This window comes from Myxocyprinus asiaticus, chromosome 16 (genome assembly GCF_019703515.2).
Source record: "Myxocyprinus asiaticus isolate MX2 ecotype Aquarium Trade chromosome 16, UBuf_Myxa_2, whole genome shotgun sequence".
Taxonomy (NCBI): domain Eukaryota; kingdom Metazoa; phylum Chordata; class Actinopteri; order Cypriniformes; family Catostomidae; genus Myxocyprinus; species Myxocyprinus asiaticus.
Window position 1 is genome coordinate 33537448 of NC_059359.1, and position 24820 is coordinate 33562267.

Genomic DNA, 24820 nt, shown 5'->3' on the forward strand with positions numbered 1-24820 from the left:
CTGCTTAAGGGCACAGTTAACTTAGTGTTGTTACAATGAGGGAGGTCACAGCAGCAGGATCTAAACGCAGCTAAAAAGTATTTAATAAAATAAACAAAGCACAGATTAACGGGGTAAACACAGGAACAAAAGAAACATCCACGATGGGAAAAACACAGGAACAGAGAAAACATGAACGATGGGAACGAGTGAAGAACAGGAGGTCAAAACACATAACAACTGACAAGGACAAAGAAAACAACAGGGCATTAAATACACAATGGGTAACGAGGTAAATGAAAAACAGGTGAGAAACAATGGGGACAGCTGGAGGTGATCAGAGCAGGGAATTATGTGAAGTGTAGTCCAGGGGGAAACAGATGAGAGGCTAAACACAGGGCAAACAACAGAGAATTGTAACAAGTGTATGTAAACTTCTGAATTGTGATATAGTCAATTAAAAGTGAAACAATCTGTCTGTAAACAATTGTTGGAAAATTACTCATGTCATGCACAAAGTAGATGCCCTAAAAGACTTGCCAAAACTATAGTTTGCTAAAATGAAATCTGTGGAATATTTCAAAAATGAGTTTTAATGACTTCAACCTAGGTGTATGTAAACTTCTGACTTCAACTGTATATATATATATATATATATATATATATATACACACACACACACAGTATGTATATATATATATTTGTTTTTACACACATGCTGTATGTGCATTAACATACACATAATAACTGTTTTTTTGTTCCTTCTGGTCAGCATGGATGTCTTATTTTTAAACACATAATATCCATGCAAACAACTAACATATTGTAGGGTCCAAAATACTGAGAAATCTGGGATTTAAAATGGAACTTAATCCAGGAAATAAACAAAGTTTTAGGACATAATATGAATGAAAAATATTTTAGATTCTGTGCTTTTTCTTGGTCACAAACTAAATAAGCAAATTTGCAACATCATGTTAACTCCCACAAAAGGTCAGATTTCCCTGCTTCCACTGAAGCACACAAGATGCTGTTTGGAACATTCTTAAATCAAGCCGAGATAACATCAGCTTTTCACTAAAATTGTTAAGCTCGTAATACAATTTATAATAACATATATAATAAAACATTTTTTTTTTTTTTTTTTACCAGTGGTCTCAGACTTTAAACAAAAAACTGCATTAACACAGAGTTCTTTAGAACAGTATTTATTACATGGCAGCTTTTGCATTACAAAAATACAAAAATGACAGTTTCCCTATAGTTGATTTAAGCACCCTTTATAGCTGGTTAGATAAAAAAGGCAGTGAATAAACTCTACAATCCATTTCATATCAAGTTAACCAGGAACTCCTCTGGTACAGTCAGGCTGGCTGAGACTAAACTGCACTATATAACACAGCTAAACATGTACCTCTGTCCATTGTGGGTTTTAACACTTTAAAAGGGGATAAAAAAATAAATAAAAAAAAACATATTTAACTGTTACAACAACAAGAACCTATGTAATACTGTGGAATTAAAATGTATACATTTTAAGTTAATATATTTTCTATTCCCACTTTTTTCATTTTATTTATAAATATGATCAATGAAAATACCTTATAGAACATCAAATCAAATAACTAGTCATTTGTTTAAATACTTTCAAATTATTTCTAGATTATCATGGCACAGAGTTTGCATTAGGAAAGTACATTTTTGGAAGTTTTCTGTATCTCCACCAGCCCCTTCTTCTGATATACAAGAACTCAAAATCTGTCCCAGCTATAATTTAAAAACAACTCATGCCCGTATTTTGCTCCCATGTTACAGATGCTTATTAATTAAAAGATCAAAATAAAACCCAACAAAGCTAAATTAGCTTGAACGCAATATAAGCATCAACAATGTAATCAAACTTTTTGGCTGTTAAAACCATATAAAAATAAAATAAAATAAAAAATACATAGTGCTGCGTGATAACTTAAGCTAAAGGTGACGAGTGTGAAATGTAGCAGAGAGTACGAGGGATTCCACGGCAGTGTTAAAGGTCGTGACCTTTACCCTAACACAGATGCCTACTGCATGAGGAAGACATACGTACACAGAGGAAAAAAACAGCACACAAAAATTTAGTCTGCATTCCCAGAAGGAATAATGTTTTATGAGGAGATCAGAAGGGCTGTGTGTCTAAACGTTGGAACCTCTGTATGGCAAAAGGTTTGTTGATGAAGTGCTTTAGCTCTGCAACGCCACCTGCAGGTGTTTTAAGACATTGCATATTTTCAGTCAGGATTAAATGTGCATTCATTGGCACACTTGACTTTTTAAAAGTAAAAACAATATGTGTAAGAGGGAAATCTGCAAAAAAAAAAAAAAAAAAAAAAAAACAATTCTGCATATATATAAAGCATAACAACACAAAAAAAGTGTTATGAGAATATATACATTTCGCTTTGAGAATACCCCCCCATGGGAAAATGGGGGTAACTACTTGGAATGCAAATGGAATTTGGAAGTTTTGAAATTACACAAACATTTGTAAAAGTATGGAATATGTTATGTTGATGTGCAACATATATTCATGCATTCATGGTTTGATAAATAGCTTTTCAAATCTATGGTGAGCAGATAGTTTCACTTTGAATCAGGAAGCACTATAATCATAAACAGCTGCCATGGTGTGTACAGGATAATTAAAGTGAATTAATTAACTGATGTTTTGTAGAAAACATACATTTAAAATGTACTTTAGTTTATATAATGCACGTAAAGGTGCATTTAGGACACCTAAATAAAGTAAGGGCAGATCTTTCCCAGTAGAAAAGGCAACGGCTTTATCTGTTCCAACAAGTAAAATGTTATAAAAGACTTTACTATGGTACTGGCACAATGTTAGTATGAATAATGTGTCATTGAGAAGTTTAAAGATTGGCTTTAGGGTGTAAAGGGTCCACAATTACTGAACCAATAGAACAAGAACAATAGAGATAAAAGTGTACAAATAGAAATGAGAACAAATAGACAAAAATAAATCTACGCAAAAAAGGAAAGTCAATAAAAATCAGTTGGCTTGTAAAGCATCAAGTTGAAGGAAGCACATATTGTGATTTGTATGGCAACATTTACACACCATATGATTAAAAAATATTGGACTAAAAAATGTATTTCAACCTATTCACCCTAAAATCCAGTTTAAAATCATGAAAACAAACTGATACCATTTTTCACACATCCTCCAAAATGACATCTTCACTTTTTCCTAACTAAAGGAAAGGGAAAAAGAAATATCTGGATCAGCTGCTTAATACATTTTCTGAATGCACCTTATCCACTAGAAGATGGATGGGTATATATATATATATATATATATATATATATATATATATATATATATATATATATATATATATATATATATATAGCAAATTATCTACTTTTGCAAAACCACAGTAAATAATGTACACAAGTGTCCTAACGAATCTGCCATTGTGCTGAGGAATGTGTGATAGATGAAACGTGGAATGGGGTCTAATTATATTTACATCACTATGTGTCTGTGTGCTGAGCTTATGATGGATGTACACACGTGTTCGCTGAGCTTCCACTAGGGCATTATAATCAGTTCTGAGGGCAGTGTATTCTATGTGCTTTGCACCTGTGGAGTATGTGTCTAGCTGTTGGGGTAGTACTTAGGGAAGAGGTAGAGGTCTTTACAGAGGGAGCTGGTGAACTCTGACATCTCCTTACAGCGATGGTGTGCTGAACCAGGAGCATATCCCTCCCTGCTTTTAATCCGGCCATTCACCTAGAGAGAAAGAAAAAAAAAAAGGGAATGAAATCCATTTTAGTGTGTCTTATATGTACCTTTGTGAGTGTATGTGGTGTGTGAAATTTAAAAAAAACATTTCCAGCTCTAAAACCTGATTGGATGATGAAGCACAATCAAAGTCTCTAAAATATGTCATGAATGCATATGAATTGAATTCTATATTAAATAAGGACAAATTGACAACAGCCCCTTGAATTATTGAAAAATAATGCACACCCTAAGGTGGTAATGCCTCAATAATTCAAGGCCCAGAGTCAATTATGCTGTTTATACCATTCTTTCCACACCAGTCAAGACATTTTTCAGGTTGTTTTTTTCAAGAATCTTTTTTTTTGGTTTTTGTCCCTAAAATGCTCTTTTGAGTAGAAATACAATTTTAAGCCACAAAGAGTAAGATATAGTAAAGGAGGCTTGTGCTGCTTTTAAGCACTTACTGTAGTATAAACACAATGTGCTTAACTAACAACACACAAACAATTATAATCTTTCATGTCTTTACTGAACATATCCCATTAAACATTCACAGTGCTGTGGAAACAGAAAGTGAACTCTTGGATTTAATAACTGGTTAATCCTCCTTTGGCAGCAATAACCTCAACCAAGCATTTCTGGTAGCTGTGGATTAGACCTGCACAACGTTCAGGAGGAATTTTGGACCATTCCTCCTTACAGAACTGCTTCAGCTCAACCATTTTCCTCTGCGCTCTTGAAGGCACCTCCACTTAAAAGGGCACATTTAGGGGCCTGGGTAGCTCAGCGATTATTGGCACTGACTACCACCCTTGGAGTCACAATTTCGAATCCAGGGCATGCTGAGTGACTCCAGCCAGGTCTCCTAAGCAACCAAATTGGCCCGGTTGTTAGAGAGGGTAGAGTCATGTGGGGTAATCTCCTCGTGGTCGCTATAATGTGTGGTTCTCGCTCTCGGTGGGGCACGTGATGAGTTGTGTGTGGATGCTACGGAGAATAGCGTGGGCCTCCACACGTGCTACGTCTCCGTGGTAACGCGCTCAACAAGCCACATGATAAAATGCGCAGATTGACAGTCTCAGACGTGGAGGCAACTGAGATTCGGCCTCCGCCACCAAGATTGAGACGAGTCACTATGCCACCACGAGGACTTTGAGCACATTGGGAATTGGGCATTCCAAATTGGAGAGAAAGAAAAAAAAAAGGGCACCTTTAGATTTGTGAACGAAAAGGGCAGGGGCTTGTGCCCCTGTAGCCCCCATTTTGTGCACGTCAGTGATGTCAAGGTTATCTTTGGCAAACTTCAGGGGCGCAGCAATGTTTTTGTTGGAAAGCAGCAGCTTCCTTCGTGGTGTCTTGCCATGGATTCTATGGCTGTTTGATGTTTTCCATATAGTAGACTAATGAACCAGTCCAATGATTCCTTCAAGTCTTTAGATATCACTCTAGGGTTCTATTTTTCCTCATTGAGCATTCTGCAGTGTGCCCTTTGAGTAATCTTGGCTGGACGGCCACTTCCAAGGAGAGAAGCCACAGCACTAAATCGTCTCCATTTATAGACAATTTGTCTAGCTGTGGACAAATGAATATCTAAGTTCTTCGAGATAACGTTATAACACTTTCCAGCTTTATGCAAAGAAACAATTCTTGATTGTAGGTCTTCTGAAATCTCATTTTTTCATGAGGCATGGTCCACACAAGCAGGTGCATTTGAATAGAAAACTCAAAATGTTTGAGTGTGTTTTATAAGTCAAAAGTAGGTCTAACCCACACCTCCAATCTCATTTCATTAACTGGATGCCAGGTTTGCCAACTCCTGACTCTAATTAGCTTTGCTGACATCTTTAGCCTAGGGGTTCACTTACTTACTGTGAATGTTTAAGGGGATGTGTGTTTAATAAAGACATGAAAGATTATAATTGTTTTTGTGTTGTTAGCTTAAGCACATTGTGCTTTGTCTGTACTTGTGACTTTAATGAAGATGAGATCACACTTTGACCAATTAATGCAGAAAGCTTTCTACAGATATTAAAATAAATTTCATAATAAATACATATGGTGGTGGGGGGGGGGCGTGGTTGAGCACCGGTTTGTGAGTGGAGAGCAAGATCAGGAGATGAGAACGGTAAGGTTCATCACCTGGCAATGACTGTCTCTAACAGATGTTTGTCATTGCAGTTAGAGTTGGAGACGGATTTAAGAGCGAGCCAGATGCCAGTGAGGGGAGAGAGACAGCCAATTCTGCACTTGTGTGTGTGTTAGTGCATCAGTTGTGTGTGTTGGAAGCTTTTGAGTTGGAAAAATAAAAATTACCTTTGAGTTGGATTCGCTGTCTCCTGCCTCCTCCTTTCCCCACTTACGAACTTGTTACAATACATTTTTCAATAAGTCAACTGGCCGCCGTCAATTATTCTTTACGTAACACATGACCTTGTGGGGCTTATTGTGCTTCTTTTTCTTAATCAATATAGCAGAGAATACTTCTCAATGTGGTAGAGCATTGCACAAGCATCACCAAGGTTATGGGTTCAAATCCCAGCAAACACACAGACTGATGAAATTTATAGCATGAATGCACTGTAGTTGCTTTGGATAATACACTGCTTGGCCAAAACAAAAGCTGTTTGGATTTAAGGCAGTGCTATGATCTGGGGTTGCTTCAATTGGTCAGATCTAGGTTCAGCAACGCTATGCTGCAATAAAATGAAGTCAGCTGACTACCTGAATGTACTGAATGACCAGGTTATCCCATAAATTGACTTTTTCTTCCCTGACAGCATGGGCATATTCCAGGACGACAATGCCAAGATTCATCTGGCTCAAATTGTGAGAGAGTGGTTCAGGGAGCATAAGGAATAATTTTCACACATGAATTGGCCACCACAAAGTCCTGAAATTAACCCCATTGAAAGTCTATGGGATGTGCTGGAGAAGACTTTACGGAGTGGTTCGACTCTCCGTCATCAGTACCGCCTTTAGCTTTGACTACAGCGAGCCTTCGTTGTGGCATTGATTCGACAACCTTATGCAAAGTCACATTTATTTCCTTCCAGAGTCGCATTAATTTTTGGCCAAGATCTTGTATTGACGACAGTAGAGTAGAACCACTCCGTAAAGTCTTCTTCTGCACAAGACTTTCAATGAGGTTAAGGTCAGGACTCTGTGGTGGCCAATTCATGTGTGAAAATGATTCCTCATGCTCCCTGAACCACTCTTTCACAATTTGAGCCCGATTAATCTTGGCATTGTCATCCTGGAATATGTCCATGCCATCAGGGAAGAAAATAATCCATTGATGGGATAACCTGGTCATTCAGTACATTCATGTACTCAGCTGACTTCTTTTTATTGCCGCATAATGTTGCTGAGCCTAGACCTGACCAATTGAAGCAACCCCATATCATAATCATTATTTAAATCCAAATGGATTTTTTTTATTTTTTTTGGCCAGGCAGTGTAGCATCTGCCAAGTGAATAAGTGCAAATGTATATTGAAATTATATTTTGGTCATGTTGCTGTGGTGTAATTGCTAAAAAATTCTCACTAAAGTACAACATTTTATTATGTGGTCCAAATAAGACCCAAATGTCTAACCTGAACAAGTATGTCAGACATGTGTGTGTCGTTGGCTCTCTGTCTGATGGCTGTGTTTAGTTCCTGAACAAACCAGGACCCTTTCTTGGTGTTTCTCATTGCAGCAGTGCCTGAAACAAACAAACACCAACACACACACACACACACACACACACACAATTGAGCAATGTGCAGTCTTTACAACTGACATGACATATTGAGCTAAATATGATTAAATTAAATAAACTGACAACAGTGTGTACACACTGAAACCTTTGAGGGAGGCAAAGCCGCAGATCATATCGGATCTCTGGGGCAGTTTGACTCTCAGTCTCTCTCTGTCTTTCTCCTCCCTCTCTTTGTTCTGCCTCTCCTCCTCTCTCCCAGCATCCCTCTGTTCACAGCCTGGGGATTGAGTACGGCCCTGTCCATCCAACTGGTCCACGCCGTTGTCCATCTCCTCTGAAACAAGGGTGTCCAAAAAATAAAAAGTGTCAAAAATATCAACAGACCTATGCCTGTTTGGTGTGTTAGCTCTCCCTTATGTCTTCCAATGAACTTGTTATTGATTTTATTAAGGCTGGTGTGCAATAACTTAATAAACAGTGTGCATTTATTCCTGCAATTTTGTGTATGTATAATTTGATATCATTAAATTATTTAAATTATATATTAGACATTATAGTGCCACCCTGCCAAGAAATATTGGCATAGAACATTTAAAAACCCGTATCAGTCAACAACTAATCAAAAACATCCACTGTAATGTAGGGATGCACCGATACCACTTTTTTCTCCTGACCTGATTCTGATACCTGAACCCTCAGTTTCAGCAGATACCCATCCCAATCTGATACCAGTGTTGCTTTTTTCTTAATCAGTTTAGAATATCTATACTATTACTATTTTATTATTAAAGCTGAAGTATGTAACTTTTTAATGTTAAAATACTTTCTTCTATCCCAGCTTAATAAGCAGAGACAACTATAAGTAAGACATTCATAGATTCATTTTCTCAAAAAACGTAAACAGTGTCTTTCTGTGGTGCTATGAAAATTGCTGTTTTGAGTGACCCGCTTAGACCCACCCGGACTATCTCTTTGACCAACGGCAGACGGGGCGTTTTCAGGAAGCTGTTTTGAAAACAAAGTATATTTTTGCATTTCCATTTGGTGGCGCAGAAATTACATTATTAATTACGTATTAGGGAAGCTCTGATCGATCAGCCACCTATTGGTATCGGCGCATATTCACGTCCTATGACTCGATCGGTAATTTGGCCAATCACATGAACCGATCACTCATGTCACAAAAAACATGCGGCTTCTTTAAGACTTCAGCAGCACTGTCATGACATCACGTAGTGTGGGTAATACTGGAATAGTATTGTAGGACAACAAACTTGATTCAGCAGTTAAGAGCGATGCAGTGGGAGAGGTATGGTGAATATGAAAACTAGCTTGTGTACTGTACTGTTAATGTGGTTGTAACGAGGAGGAGGGCGGGGCCGGGCCGTAAGTCCGCATGGCCGGCACCCAGCTGGGCTAATCAGCCAAGGTGCCAGATAAGGCCGAGTCGGATGCGGCAATTCGGGAGAGAGAAACACACACGGCAGCTGCATGTGGCTCTCTCTCTCTCGACCTGCCACATCTGGCTCGGCTTTATCCCTCTCCTTGGCTGATTAGCCTGATTGGGGGCTGGCCGTGCATACTCACGGCCCGGCCCCGCCCTCCTCCTCATCACAGTGGCGTTTCACACATGACAAGGCAGAGGGAAAACAGCGCAAGCAGTGAAAAGGTCCTTATTATCATTTATGGTGGAAGCATCTCAGTCCCTGCCAGGCATAGGCATCTCAAAAATAACTGTAGTTACGACATGTGGTGTAATTCAAACGTCTTTATTAAATATCTCCCAATTAAACGGCTTTAACAATAGTAGCACCAGTAGAGTCCAGAAACATGCACTCTTTCTCTGCTTTCCTTTCATCTCTTGTCCTCATGAGAGAGCACGTGTTCCCCTCATTAAAGTTCAAGCAGCAACAAGTGAAAATTAACTATTAATACATCCATCTAAATGAAAAGGCAGGGAAGGAATTTATGAATATAATAATTCTTTATACAGTATTAAGATCCCACAATATAATGTATTAAATATAATGCAAAAATAAAATAGAAATAAAATGAATAATAATAATTATTATTATATAAAATAATGACAATGAATCAATAACCAAAAATGTCACATTAAGTTTAATTGCACCAATCAGTTTATCTTCAGTTTGGCACTAAGCTTCAATTTTTATAGGGCTATCTATCTTTAATATAGAGAATATTCTGTTAGCATATACTTTTTTTTAATAAGCCTGTTAAACTTTTTTTGTCAGCACAAACTAGGATTAATTCAATTAATTGTGACAGTGTGCAGAATGCTTACATATAGCCAGTTATGACAGAGATCCTGATAAAAGGTGAAATGATCGGTAATCGGGATCATTATCGGCCGATCAGGTGACAAGAAGATCGGTGATCATATCGGCTGTAAAAATCCTGATTGGAGCATCCCTAATAATTCACTTTAAATAATAATTCTACTAAATATTTGGGTTCATTATATAATAGCAATATATTTCAGTCAAATTTTTTAACTTTAAAACCTTCAGGCTTTTATTTCGCCCGGTGCGTACTGTGAGTGTGTGACAACAGAGCAGCTTGCGTTAACTGAAACATGCTGCACATGCAAACTATTTACTTAATAAACGTAGCCTTTTGTGCTTCACAAAACTATCATATGGCTTCAAGAGACTTTGAATAAAATAATAAAATGAGCATACAGACAATTTTATTGGTGATTTTATGGTTCTTTTATGTCATTTTTGGCGATTGGCATTAGCAACCATGACTTATACAAGGTATCGAATTTAGATCAGTCTTATCGGGCCGATACCCGATCAGCCTAAAAACTTCAGTATCAGAGTAGATACAATCCAGGTTTTGGATCGGTGCATCGCAACTATAACACACACATAATGGGCAAATTTACCATGACTAATCACTGATAACTTCTCTCACCTCCACGACAGGCCTGAATAAAGAACATCTTTGGCTTGTTCTGGAGCAGAGGGCAGCGGGCGTTATCAAAAACATCAAACAACCAGTCCAACTGAGAGAAAGAGAGACATTTCGAACTTTGACAATGAAATTATCTTCTTTTTTTAAAGCAGTAAGCTGAAATAAAAATATAAATCGTGTACCTCCAGCAGCTGTCCGTCAGTACCATAGATAGATCCTTCAACACCATGAGACAACAAACACACTGCACAGCAGTCATAATCTGCATGCTCCTGCCGCTGGGCGAACTGTTCCAAGCACCCACGCATTGCCTAAAACACACACAAATCAACAAATAATTAATAAATGACTTTGCTCTGCAGTGCTTTGTGATTCCCCAGTGTGTAAGACTCACCTCTGTTGTGAGGTCCTTGTGTAGACTGACTTTAAAGTCCAACTCAGTGAAAAGTCTCCTCAGAACTTCCTCGTCCACCTCTCCTCCCCTTCGGATGTCCAGATCAGTGTTTGCAGAATCAAACCTCACGTTACTCAACACCAGGGCCAATCCTCGCGGACTAGAGTGCATCGGGTAAGCCTGAGAAGAAAGGAAACATTTGCATAGTGGTTACATACTCTAATGTGCTAACATAGTGTAAAATACAAGCAAATGTGATGTGTGTGTGTGTGTGTATTCAAAGAAAGAGTTTGTATACTTGTGCCCATTGACTTTTTTGATCAACATCAAGTTTGTAGGTAAAGAATTATATGAATGATTAAGGGAAAGTCTATATACTAGTCACCATTTCTTTTAAGCTTTTCACCAATTCGTTTAAAAAACAAATTAAGTAAAAATATTCCACGTAGAGTACAGCATGTCACACCGCAGGTCAACTTTCCATATGTATTTCATGTCAACTACCCACCTGTAATCTGTGGGACTCGTAGAATTCATGAGTGCAGGGGAGAACAGCTGAGGTCACGGGGGAGTCTGCATCCAAACACATCTCCATTGACTCTGAAAAACAAAATCAACCACATTTAGCTCAAATATATGAGGTTCATATCACAAAACAATTTCCCATAATGTTTTATACTTCGGTAAACAAATTGGGGTTGCACTGTTGGGCAGAATTTGTTATGCTTTCAAAAAGCTTTTTTAGTTACATTTTTAGTTTTTTTTTTCAACTGTTTTATATGGAGAGCCTACAAAATAATTTATAGGCTCACAAATGCCTCACCATGGGTTCGGGCTCTTTTTGCAGGTATCACACATTCCTGAGTTGGGATAGAAAGTGAAGGCTCTGAAAACCCTTTCTATAAGGAGAAAAGCACAAAATAATTTTGTTACATTCATGTGAGAATATATAGAAAGTTAAAACCTCTTTATTTTTCACTCTTCCAGGAGAGTCCCTACTTGCCTGTTTGGTTTTTGTGAAAAGAATCACTGCAGTTTGGGTGTGGTAAACTGGTGCACAGTATTGACGTACATTAACTGCATTCTAACTTCCCCTTTAGTCTGACTCTCTCCCTCTTATTCCACTGACCCAGCTGTGACCTCTGGGATGGCTTGATTTCCATATGTCTTGTATGATTGTAACAATGATCCCAAACCTCAACTCTTCTGTCTCTTATTATCTAAAGTACCCATGTGTTCCACCGAAAACAGCTTTTAATATTTTATCGCAAAATAAAGTTTGGAAAGTGACATAATTTCTAACATTAATTTGAGATTTTAAATATTAAATGAAGTTCAACAATCAACAAAACAGATTATAGACAGATTATTCTGTTTCTTTTACAGGCAGGTCATCAAATAAATAATTGCTTGAGGGGAAATAATTTAGAAAAAGGATCCTCTGTGTTTCTCACATTGTTTAATTGCACAACACTATCTGTTACACACTCTGATTCGCTTGTTCTCATCAAACGTGCTGTCATCTGTGAGGGAGACCTTTCCTGTCCCTCACAATCTGTTGTTAAAGAAACCTGCCAAGTCAGTATAACTGGGTGTGATCCTGGCTGAAGTGGAGGAACCAACTCACATCTTTCTCTGTGAACTCCATGAGTATTCTGCAGAGGTGCTGCTGCTCTGTCGCTGTAAGAGCCGCACAGAAGCTGCTAAATGCCTGAGGGCCACGTTTGGGCAAAAGAGCCAACAAATGCCGACTCTTGCTCTGGGATGTTGGCTTAGCCTGTAAAGGTTCAAATCATGCCACAGTTAAATATAATCATATTTAGACATTTAAATAATCAGCAATATACAAATCTATACTGTTACTATAATGAAGTCTGAATTTTGGTCCATCAACAGAATACACAAAGAGTGTTTCAATAATACTGTTTCCAGACTGTATCAACAATAAATAGGTCCAAATGGACAATGACTAACAAATTGAATGGAAAGTAACTTCAAAGTTAACATTAAAAGTGACTTTTAATATATAACTAGGCCCACATAGAATATGAACATCTATCATTCCCAAAATGCTGCACTTCCCCATCACTTACATGTTCATTTCATTATTCTTCCTTTTTGTTAATTGCAGTTTAAAAGCTTTTTTAAAAAAAAAGGTTATTCTAATAAAATATAAAATTAGAATATTTGATCATGCTTTTAGCTAACAATAAGAGTCTAATATTTTTAGTTTGTTTTAACACATTTCACTCACTTTAAATTCACTGTCCAGAATTCAGCAGATTTTCATAAATCAGCAAAAACAAAAAACAAATGCATATTCCACATTGGGTGTATGTATAACTATTTTATGACTAATATACACTACCGTTCAAAGGTTTAGAGTCACTAAGACTCTTTTGCTCTTGAAAGAAACTCATGCTTCTGTTCACCAAGAATGCATTACATTTTTCAAAATACTGCCAAAAAACATAAGTAATTTTACTGTTTGAAATAGTTGTCTTATATATTTATTTCTTTTTAAATTAATTTTTTGCCCATGATGACAAAGCCCCATTTTCAGAATACATTACTCCAGTCTACTAAAAACAATAATGTGTTACTTATTCCTTAGGAAGTTATTGTAATTCTAGCCAGTACTAGCTAGTTAGGTTCTCTCTACTTAAAGTATTTTAGTTGAGCTTGCATGGTAATTTTAAGTTCAGCCAAAGAGTTAAATTTAAAGTTAAGTACCATTAAATTGTATAAGTTAGCTTACTCAATGTTTCAAGTTAAGAGCAATCAACATGCATGTGTAGTACAAAATCTGAAAGTTCTATCAAATTAAACTTAGGAGTTTATTAACTTAAAATAATTGATGTAGCTGATTGCCTTACATTATTTGAATTCTGCTAACTTATTAGGGTTTACAGAGAAGTCAAAGTCTATAGTTTGATAAACAGACCCCTCACAGGTCCTAAACTGGTAGCTTTAATGACAAGTACATACCAAACACCAGTTTTCTGCAACAGCAAAGAGAAGATTGGATGTTGGCATTTTAGACAGAGTTTGAAAGAAAAAGCCACATCCAAAACTGGCCAATAAGAAGAAAAGGGTAGTGTGGGCAAAATAACTTAAAGATTGGATGATAAATGATTAGAAATGAGTATTGTGAATGGATGAGTCTAAGTTTGAGGTGTTATACTTCAGTTAGAATCGTCTGACCAGAAGACTTTGAAAAGTTTCCTACAAACCAGTTACATCTGTGGAAAGTGCTACAGAAAGTATGGGATGAAACTTAATCTGAATTTCTTAATAAACTAACTGCTAGTTAATAAACAGTGCTGTAAGTGGAGAAGAACACAGCATTTATTTAAATAGAAATAGTCATTTGTAGCACTATAAATGTCTTTACTGTGATTCATGATCAATTTAAAGCATCCTTGGTGAAGAAAAGTATCATTATCTTTCAAAAACATAAAAATATAATGGTGATTCCAAACTTGTGCATGGTAGAGAATATAGTTAAATATTGCATTAACATTGTTATAATAGTGTTATAATAAGTCACATGACTTGGTTCGCCATCTTTACCATAATGCTCTCTGCCATGTTGTCTGTGAGGATTTCATCTTGTTGCAGACACTGGACCAGCAGATCATCCACCACCATCTCCTTACAGAGAGTGACAGAGTTCCTCCTGAGGGCCAGTCTCTCCCATTCCTTCATGCCACACTCTCCCAGCATGATCAACCTATGAGTTTAAATGCAGGTTCAAGTTTAAAGGAAAGAAATAAAAGACACATTAGTTACCAAACCTAGTTATAAAAAGATTATCAGTAACACTTGTACCATAAGAACATAATTACGATTATAACAGGCATATTAGCCTAATACAGGTAACCATTACAACCATTCATAATATTTTTTTTTTCATATAATAGAGTACAATGTTTATGCATTAAAAAAATCAAAGCATCAAGACTGATGAGTTACTTCATTAAGAACCATGTCATTACATTATTAACATTCCATCTGGATTATCTGGAAAAGACACAATTTTACGGACTCACAGATAAGAAAACCACATGAACAGGTGGTTTGAAGATGAGAAATTAGATGAATCTGTATAGGGGTATTGTTCATGATGACAAAACATTTATAATAAACTCAAACCCTCTCACACACAGGTGAGGGGTGTCAAGTGACCTGCATGTTTCCACAAAGCGTGCTCTAAAGTTATCATGCTTACAAGATTCACTTTACCTGTTGTCTTATAGTCCCTCGCCGTGTGATGATGACAGTTAATGACACTATAATGATGAGTTATGGAGGACGAATACTGATCTGATGTGAATCCAGGTTTATGAATTCCAGTCGCGCTGTTGCTAGCTTAGCATGCTAATGACAACAAAAGACACCACTGTCAATGTTAAACCCTTCTACTATATTCACTATACACTATATTTAGGATAAAAGAAAGGACAGCTGCTAAACTAAAGCTCAAATCGCCTTTACAGTCTTTTTCTATTTTTCTTCTTCGCTAACTGACAAGGTGACGACCAATAAAGAATGAAATGAAAATAATATCGCGCTTCGCTGCAAAATCCTATTCGCTATCAGGGACTTTGTCGCAGTTCATGCAAGCTTTGATGTCATCAGCGTTTATTCCATTCTTTTAAAATGCCTTTTCTCTTCGTCTTTCGTATTCTTTGGTGAGGTTTCATGCGGAGAGACAGAAGTTGAGAAAAATGGAAGAGTATCTGAAAATTAATTGTGTACAAACTTCCGCGGGTGATGATGGCGCTGAGCAGCCAATGGACGCTGGGTCAAAAGATGATTGACGTGAGGAGCAGCCTATCGTAGCGCTGTCCGCCCACGAAAAAGGCGTATGTAGGTTTTACCCACTTATTTGAATCCAATGTCATAAATAATACATCACTGTTAGAAATACATGACCCATCCAGAAGTGAATTTAATTTGAACTAAAAAAATAAATACAAACATTTACACAATTTCAATATTTTAAAATTAACACATAAAAACATAAAAAAGCCCAAGACTCAGTTCTGTTCATTGCAGAGTGTATATTATTTAAAGTTTAAATATTTCTCAAATCCTCTACTGATGATGCCATATCACATGGGTCCCCTATAGTCACCCAACATTGCACTTACACAGCTTTGGCTCTAAACCATCCAAATAAACTTTATAACCTGCTACTTTATAACACTGAAAATAGAGGGCGTGTAGAAATTAGGTAAAAATAGGCTTGTGTACTAAAGTTCAAACAAATTTGTTTAAAAATATTGATATATTTGTGAAGTCACCCAGGTGTGCTTTCCCAAGGCATTTTATATTTTTTGCATATGGTAGATGCTTTTATTCAATGCAACCTCAAAGTAAACATTTAGTCATTGTGTTTTCCCTGAATCAAACCCATGACCTTCCCGTTGCTAGCACCATGCTGTTTCAGTCAAGCTACAGCAACAAGTAGCATATGCTAATTAAAGGTCAAAGGTGATTCTGGTTTAAATAAAGCATGTTTTGGACAAATCATAGTATATAAACCTGTTAAGATTAATTATATTCCTTTGGAACAAAATTTCACACAAACTTACCACTAACTTTCGTGCAAACCAAAAGCCACTATTTTTATCAATGACACCAGTTTTACAATATCCAGGTAACTTTGAGCTGAAAATTCAGTAAAGGACTAAAATTGACATACTCAGACCCATAATCAAAAACTTTATTTATCATTTCTACTCCAAAGCAAAAAGTGTATTGTTTCTCTCACTGAAATTATAAAGAACAAAAAAGCAGTAGCAAGAACAGTAAAGTAACATCTTCGCACAGGCCTGTATCTCATGAAGTACCAAGCTGTCATACGAATAATATAGACCCTGGTTTTTAAAGCAGATACTTAACCAGCATTTACACTCTGAAGCTCTTGTCAAAGAGCCATTTAACATACTTTTACATATAGACAAACACTTAAATGATACATTATACAGCACTCTATGTGGCTTGGGTTTATAACCATATCAGCTCTACTCCTCCTCAATTCTGAAATTCTTGTAAAGCTGTGAACTACAACTAAAAAACTGGAGTTTGTAAGCTCATTCATGACCTCATGGTTATGTTTGGACAAAACTGAGCAACTCCACTACAAATCAAATTAAGTTCAAAGCTTCAGTGCAATCAAACACACAATACTTGAGGAAAAAGCTTGCTTTAAAAGAAAAATATACTGCTGTTCTGTCATAGTCTGGAATTTTGTTCTGTTGTTCCCAGTGAAGATTACAGTATTTTGAACTGTATGAAACTGATCACACAACGAACCATTTTAAATGGATAGTTCACCCAAAAATGAAATTTCTGTCATCATTTACTCACACTCATGTGGTTAAAAAGTCATACGGCTTTTTTCTGAGGAACATGAGAACATTTTTTAAACATTGTTGACTCTGCTTTTTGGCCATTCAATGAAAGTGAATGGTGACCGAGGCTATCAGTCCCTAATATTTTGACTTTCATCTTTTGTGTTTCACACAAGAATACTGGTTTGGAACAAATGATCACAGACTTTTCATTTTTGGGTGAACTTTCCCGTAAATATTTACAATATGAATTAAACAAAGACACAAAGAAAAAAGCTAACATTTTACAATAAGGTTCCATTAGTTAACATTAATTAATACATTAAGTATGATGAACAAACAACAAATTAATTGTTTATAGAATTTATTAATCTTTGTTAATGTTAGTTAATAAAAATACAATTGTTCATTGTTGGTTCATGTTAGTCCATATTGCATTAACTAATGTAAAAAAAAAAAAAAAAAAAAAAAGGTTTACTATGTTGAAATTAACAGTAACCAAGATTAATAAATGCTGTAAAAGTATTGTTCATTGTTAGTTCATGTTAACCAATGTTGTTAACTAATGGAACCTTATTGTAAAAATAAAGAAAATCCACCAAATGAAACATACTTCACTGCAAACTGTTAACTGATGTAAATCAAATAACGGTTTGTACCATAAAGGTTTCTCTTCTGTAATCTTTTTATTTCTCAAATGTATTCTATTAATAACATTTAAGGATGCCAATTTATCATTAGTATCAGTTATAACAGACTGAAAACACGTTTTATGAAGACATCAGAGTAAGCCTCAAAAAAGCACAGGTCTTGTTTGACAGATAACTTTAAACTTCCTCCATACAAACACAATATTCCCCAACAAACAAATCCGCTTTTTGGAATGGTAAAGCAAAGCATATTTGTAATTGTGAATCTAGAATGTTTAATAACTTCTCAAATAATTAATTTCACAACATTTTCTGAATATTCTGTAAAGTCAATCATTTCCAACCATTTCCTATAATCACACTAAAAAGTACTTATATTCTATACAAACTACATCTCTGTGGTGACCATATCACACAGTAAAGCTCTGACAAGCAGTGGTAAAATCTTTTACATCCTATAAAGAGAGAAAAGAGGGCCATTGTTGTGTGTTTTTTGAAATCTTGTTATAAAATTTACCTGCGAGTCTTTGGACTTTCAAAAACTAGTTAGTAATCTTATTCAATTAACAAACATCTAATCAACATATAAGGGGAATAAATAGAGGATAAGTGCCACTGGTTAAAAACAGAAACAAACAGCAGCACTTCTGAACTAGGAACACACATGAACTAAACATCCCTCTTTGGGTTCCAAAAACTGTCCAGCCTCTTCTCATTGGTTGTTTTAATTTGGTCACATGGGAAGCAAATGGTCATCTCTTTCCTCTGGCTCCTCCCCAAGAGGTTCAGTAGCCATACCTCTATATGTAGGCGGTTCTTCTCTGTTGCCACGGGAACGACACACAAAATCACATCCGTCCTGTTTGGGGAAATTTTTTCAATTCAAAATTGAATTCAGAAAATTCAAGAATGAAATAAGCAGAGACACAAGTGCACCATAATTACACCTACAGCAGTTAAGTTGCCGATCTCTGACCAAAATGCATAGTTGGGGAACTGTTCAACTCCCTTGGCCCCAACCACCAGACGCTGATAGAGGAACCCACCAGTGAGATACAGGGCTAGGCAGGAGAATGCACTATGAACAGCAAACAGGATTAATCAGGGAGGTACACACTGTTAAGTATGTAAAATGGCATTTTTTTCCCATTAAAGGAATAGTTGACCCAAAAATGTACATTTTCTCATCATTTACTCATCCTCATGCCATCCCAGACATGTATGATTTACTTCTGCTGAACACAAATAAAGATTTTTAGGAGAACATTTTGAAGTTCCAAAGGACTTAAATATTTGATCCGTTTCTCACCAACACCTATCATATTTCTTCAGAGGACATGGATTTAACCACTGGAGTCTTATGGATTACTTTTACGCTGCCTTTGTCCTTTTGGAGCTTAAAAATTTGGGTCACCATTCACTTACATTGTATGGACCTACAGAGCTGAAATATTCTTCTAAAAACCTTTGTTTGTGTTCAGCAGAAGAAAGTCACACACATCTGGGATGGTGTGAGGGGGAGTAAATGATGAGAGAATTTTCATTTTTGGGTGAACTATCCTTTTAAGTGACACAAACGGCTTGGTCAGGTTTCCCCAGATATTTGCCCAATACATTTTCATGATTTTTCCATGACTTTTCCAGTGGTTTGTGATCAATTATTTTATACACTGAAAACCCTAATAAGTTGACTTTACTCAACTGACTGAGTAAACTAGTTCCCTCAATGAAATTGAGTAATGGCGTCTCCAAAGCTTGTGTAATTAAGTTCACTTAACACATGATCACAGAGAAACTTAATTATTTAAGTTAAGGTAACTAGATGCAAGTAAACTTAACTCAGATTTGCCATTTAAACGTTGTTGTTTCTACTTAATCATTTTAATTGAATGGACTAAAATTTAGGTTACATTTAAATAAGAGTTAAAAGGGTCCAACTTGACCAAAGGGGACATAAATCACTCTAATGCTGACATCACATGCTATTACAAACAGCTATTTGCAACAATACACATAATACTACAAAAGAGCTAAAACCTCTATGAATTCTTAATAATAAATATTAAATGCACTATGCACCCTCTGACCATGGAAAAATGATTAAATAATTTAAGCAAAAGGCATTATGGGTATTCCTCTAGCCTCAATTTTGTACTCAATAGTTTGAGTTATTAACACTTAAAATCTTGAGTCTATGAATTAAGAAAAATAAGTTCAAGGAATATACAGATTTTCGTTTTGAGCCCAAACCTTGACATTTCAAGTAATGTTTAATTAAGACAAACTTGAATTTTTCACTGATGACAACATTAGGGTTTACAGTTTAAAGATGCACTCACAATTTCTAGTCAACGAAATATTTAAGTGGTGCACAAATAAATAAAAAAAATTTCATTACTACTATTTTTTTTTTTTTTTTTTTTGTGACCAATTTCTATGACTTCTCCAGAAATTACAGTTTTACATTTCTCTGATATTTCCAGGTTTTCCATGACTGTACAAACACTGCTTGGTGGTGATATACATTATGTTAAAAATAAAAAATGAAATTGCAACTGTAATTTCACTGTAACTGATCATTTTGATAATATTCAAGCACTCACACAATGAGCAGTATGGAGCCAGCACTGAGTTTAGATGGAGTTACAGGGCAGATTACACTGGTGTCCAGCTCAAAAAGGTAAAAACAGTCCTGTTGCCTCTCCCTGTCCTCCTGAACCACTTTAAATGCACTCTGACAAAAGGGCAAACAAAGAAATCAATGATGAAGACAATTACTGAGCTCAAACAATGAGGTCATTCTAATTATTTTCTGCTACAGCAGGATGTTTTCAGGTCAAGAACTTTGTGTACTGCAAGATGCTAATGCAATGAACACTGTTTATATCATTTTGCATTACAGAATTTCCAGCAAGAACACATGAAAGCAATTTAGCCAATAGCTCAACATGGAATCTTTAATATTTCAAAGTTACAAAAATCCATACCTTAGTAGCGGTTTTACTGCAAGAAATCATAATCATTGCTTTTCTTGGCTCTTTTGAACAGTGACTATCATACTTTTCTCCCCCCTCATAGATAAGCAGAACCCAGTCACCTACGACAAGAATAAAAAGAAAACTCTGGTTGAAAATGAATTTAAGCTTCCTGTGACACCTGGAATAAGTTCTGTAATTTTGTGATGTTTGGGTATTTGTGTTTTATTTACAACATTGCAATGAGGCTATGATATCAATCGGCATTCCTGTGTTTCTGATGCTAAGTAACTACAAAATAAAATAAATACAAACAAAGGCCATGATACATTAAGAATTATTATATATGTGTAATTTAACTGGAAAGAGATACAAAAAACCTACGGGTTCTGAAAAGTAAATTTGTACTCCTTTCCTAAAACATTCTTGCCCTACTCAAACATCAAACACAAAGCAACAAAAAGAAGAATGATTGATTATCACTTTTAATGGTCAAATAACTTAGGCTAACATACTTCCTCCAATAGCTCGAGTTTGACTGTAGTTCCCAACTAATGTCTGTTTTCCATTGACATTTTCCCTCTGCACAAGACCTGCATTCTTCATTCCGTCTGCGTCACCACACACCTGAAAAATGTAGGAGTATTTTTCCTTCTCTTTAGCCTCCACGGTGAAGCTGTGAATATGAAGATAGGTATGAAATCCCCAATCTTAACAAAACCTGCACAACCTATGCATAAATGCAAAACAGACTTAAAAACGTGGCTTACTTCTGTTTGGTTAGGGGCTCCAATAAGCGAAGCACTTTTCTCTCCGATTCACTCTCAAAATTCAGCTTGCAGTTATCTGTGTTGTCTTTCGCTCGTACTCCAACAAGCAGTAAGAACAGTGGAGTGATTATTCTCAAAGGCTGCAACATGACAGAAGAAGCACCTGATGGGGAAAAGGCACTGAATTATGTAATGTGGCCGACGATGGATGGATGGATGGAGTTGAAGTCAGAAGTTTACATACACCTTAGCAAATACATTTAAACTCAGTTTTTCACAATTCCTGACATTTAGTCATAGAAAACATTCCCCGTCTTAGGTCAGTTAGGATAACTATTTTATTTTAAGAATGTGAAATGACAGAATAATAGCAGAGAGAATAATTTATTTCAGCTTTTATTTCTTTCATCAAATTCCCATTGGGTCAGAAGTTTACATACACTTTGTTAGTATTTGGTAGCATTGCCTTTAAATTGTTTATCTTGGGTCAAACGTTTCGGGTAGCCTTCCACAAGCTTCTCACAATAAGCTGCAGAAATTTTGGCCCATTCCTTCAGACAGAACTGGTGTAACTGAGTCAGGTTTGTAGGCCTCCTTACTCCCACACGCTTTTTCAGTTATGCCCACACATTTTCTGTTGGATTGAGGTCAGGGCTTTGTGATGGCCACTCCAATACCTTGACTTTGTTGTCCTTAAGCTATTTTGCCACAACTTGAGGTATGGTTGCGGTCATTGTCCATTTGGAAGACCCATTTGTGACCGAGCTTTAACTTCCTGGCTGATGTCTTGAGATGTTGCTTCAGTATATCCACATAATTTTCCTTCCTCATGATGCCATCTATTTTGTGAAGGGCACCAGTCCCTCCTGCAGCAAAGCACCCCCACAACATGATGCTGCCACCCCCATGCTTCATGGTTGAGATGGTGTTCTTCGGCTTGCAAGCCTCACCCTTTTTCCTCCAAACATAACGATGGTCATTATGGCCAAACACTTACATTTTTGTTTCATTAAACCAGAGGACATTTCTCCAAAATGTAAGATCTTTGTCCCCATGTGCACTTGCAAACTGTAGTCTGGCTTTTTTACGGCAGTTTTGGAGCAGTGGCTTCTTCCTTGCTGAGCAGCCTTTCAGGTTATGCTGATATAGGACTCGTTTTACTGTGGATATAGATACTTGTCTACCGATTTCCTCCAGCATCTACACAAGGTTCTTTGCTGTTGTTCTGGGATTGATTTGCACTTTACACACCAAACTATGTTAATTTCTAGGAGACAGAATGCGTTTCCTTTCTGCGCAGTATGATGGCTGCGTGGTCCCATGGTGTTAATACTTGCGTACTATTGTTTGTACAGATGAACAGGGTACCTTCAGGCGTTTGGAAATTGCTCCCAAGGATGAACCAGACTTGTGGAGGTCCACAATTATTATTATTTTTTTTTTTCCTGAGGTCTTGGCTGATTTCTTTTGATTTTCCCATGGTGTCAAGCAAAGAGGCACTGAGTTTGAAGGTAGGCCTTAAAATACATCCACAGGTACGCCTCCAATTCAGTACACCTCCAATCAGAAACTAATTGGCTAATTGTCTAAAGGCTTGACATCATTTTCTGGAATTATCCAAGCTGCTTAAAGGCACAGTTAACTTAGTATATGTAATATTCTGACCCACTGGAATTATGATATAGTCAATTAAAAGTGAAACAATCTGTATGTAATCAATTTTTGGAAAAACTACCCATGTCAGGCACAAAGTAGATGTCCTAAATGACTTGCCAAAACTACAGTTTGCTAATATTAAATCTGTGGAGTGGTTAAAAAATGAGTTTAAATGACTTCAACCTAAGAGTATGTAAACGTCTGACTTCAGCTGTAGATGGATGAATGGATAGATAACTTTACACACATTATTATCATACAAACAGATATGTAGGCTATTTTATGATTATATAATATTTGTGGATCCTTTAAGCGGCCAATCTAAGGAGCCTATTAATGAAGTCATCATAACATACCAGCATCAGCATCAAATCTTTCACTAATTATTTTATATTCTTAAACCGAGTAGATACCAAACAGTTTTAACGTGAATGAAACAACTAGTCAAGAGTAGCTTTAGTCAGGAAACCCATGAAACAACATGCTGTTGATCTAAGCTGCCGAAATAAATATATATGAAATAAAAAAAAAATAAAAAAAAAATGCACTCGGTTGAACACACACATACCTTTTAGAACGGGCTGAAATATGTGAATATATTTACTGGAGATAAATAGTGTGTCTTAAGTAGTTGTCTAGATGTGCCCAGCCTTAATGGGGTCTCAGTTTCTCCTTCCCAAACAGTTGCAACTGTCTTTAAACAACACTTAACAACATCATGTAAGAATATCCGCAGGTATCGATCTGCACACGGCGAAGCTACAGAATCTTGTCAATATTCTCATTAAAACGATTGCATGATTGAAAGGATCATGCCGTCAAGTCGTTCTTGTTCCAACGCGGAAGTGAAACTTAACAGCGCCACATGTGACTGCATCAAGCGGAAACTGATCTGCAGCACGTGAGCATGGGAGATTTTTGTGAGTGCTCAAAGAGCCCAGTGAGAATTTTGCTTTCGATGTAGCTCATTAAACAAGTTCTATTTGTCATAGATATGATCATGCAGGTGACCTTATTACAGCAATCCCCTCTGGGTTGAACTACAGCAGCAAACAGCTTTGTTAGCTTGTTTAAAGCTTCGGCGTGAGGATCATGTTGCCTCATGTTTGGTAAGAGGTTTCACTGCTGCTACCTCCCTGATAGGTTTGAACAAAAATTCTCATTAAGAATAAGATTTTTGCAGTATATATTTGCCCTAATATCAAAGGTCTTTCAAGAAAAGAAAACACACACACACACACACACACACACATATATATATATATATATATATATATGATCGAATGTGGATTTTCTTGATTTTTTATTATTATTTTTTTTTATCATGACTGGTAACATGTGCAGGTAAAAGGTCTAGAAATAGCATTTAGCATAAAGCTAAATGTTCACATGACAGTTTACACAAGGTTAACCATTTCCGCTGCTCCAAACTTGCCTCAAAACCCCCACAGAGTGTACAAAACCATGTCTTCTGATCGTTTATACGAATAAATGTTTTCCAACTGAATAACAATAAAATGCACAGTAATCTCTTCAGTAATCAAAATACTTTTTAAATGTAACTGTATTCTGATTAACAATTATTTAAACTGTAACTGTAGTGTAATA

General features: G+C 36.4%; 2 protein-coding genes across 5 annotated transcripts; both read right to left on the reverse strand.

The window, feature by feature from the left end:
• Positions 1-1177: 1177 nt before the first annotated feature.
• Positions 1178-15560, reverse strand: casp2 (caspase 2, apoptosis-related cysteine peptidase). Of its 4 annotated transcripts, none has more exons than XM_051721439.1 (12): positions 15045-15560; positions 14373-14532; positions 12427-12576; positions 11623-11698; positions 11308-11399; positions 10800-10979; positions 10588-10716; positions 10406-10496; positions 7605-7799; positions 7359-7468; positions 3620-3769; positions 1178-2217 (listed from the first exon to the last, which is right to left on the reverse strand). In XM_051721439.1, exons 2-11 carry the CDS (start codon positions 14523-14525, stop codon positions 3635-3637), a joined length of 1311 nt encoding a protein of 436 aa, XP_051577399.1. In that variant the 5' UTR covers positions 14526-14532; positions 15045-15560; the 3' UTR covers positions 1178-2217; positions 3620-3634. The 4 variants fall into 4 exon arrangements, with proteins under 4 accessions (XP_051577399.1, XP_051577397.1, XP_051577400.1 ...); XM_051721437.1 differs by having other exon boundaries at positions 1178-3227; XM_051721440.1 differs by having other exon boundaries at positions 1178-3227; positions 7611-7799; positions 15045-15559.
• A 956-nt stretch (positions 15561-16516) lies between these two features.
• Positions 16517-24068, reverse strand: m6pr (mannose-6-phosphate receptor (cation dependent)). Its single transcript, XM_051721384.1, has 7 exons — positions 23781-24068; positions 21557-21719; positions 21302-21462; positions 20799-20908; positions 20415-20545; positions 18763-18889; positions 16517-18670 (listed from the first exon to the last, which is right to left on the reverse strand). The coding sequence occupies exons 2-7, from the start codon at positions 21703-21705 to the stop codon at positions 18545-18547; spliced, it is 804 nt and encodes a 267-aa protein (XP_051577344.1). The 5' UTR covers positions 21706-21719; positions 23781-24068; the 3' UTR covers positions 16517-18544.
• Between the last annotated feature and the right edge of the window lie 752 nt (positions 24069-24820).

What these genes read in the sequence shown, in the direction of transcription:
- m6pr (XM_051721384.1), bottom strand. Translation starts at nt 21,705, where the DNA reads ATGTTGCAGCCTTTGAGAATAATCACTCCACTGTTCTTACTGCTTGTT. An exon ending in AACTCGAGCTATTGGAGGAA is followed by an intron (nt 20,909 to 21,301) that starts GTATGTTAGCCT and finishes TTCTTGTCGTAG; the next exon opens with GTGACTGGGTTCTGCTTATC. An exon ending in GCAGTAAAACCGCTACTAAG is followed by an intron (nt 20,546 to 20,798) that starts GTATGGATTTTT and finishes CCCTTTTGTCAG; the next exon opens with AGTGCATTTAAAGTGGTTCA.
- casp2 (XM_051721439.1), bottom strand. Translation starts at nt 14,525, where the DNA reads ATGCTGGGAGAGTGTGGCATGAAGGAATGGGAGAGACTGGCCCTCAGG. An exon ending in TATTCAGGCCTGTCGTGGAG is followed by an intron (nt 7,800 to 10,405) that starts GTGAGAGAAGTT and finishes CCCTTGTTTCAG; the next exon opens with AGGAGATGGACAACGGCGTG. An exon ending in TGCCTCCCTCAAAGGTTTCA is followed by an intron (nt 7,469 to 7,604) that starts GTGTGTACACAC and finishes TGTTTGTTTCAG; the next exon opens with GCACTGCTGCAATGAGAAAC.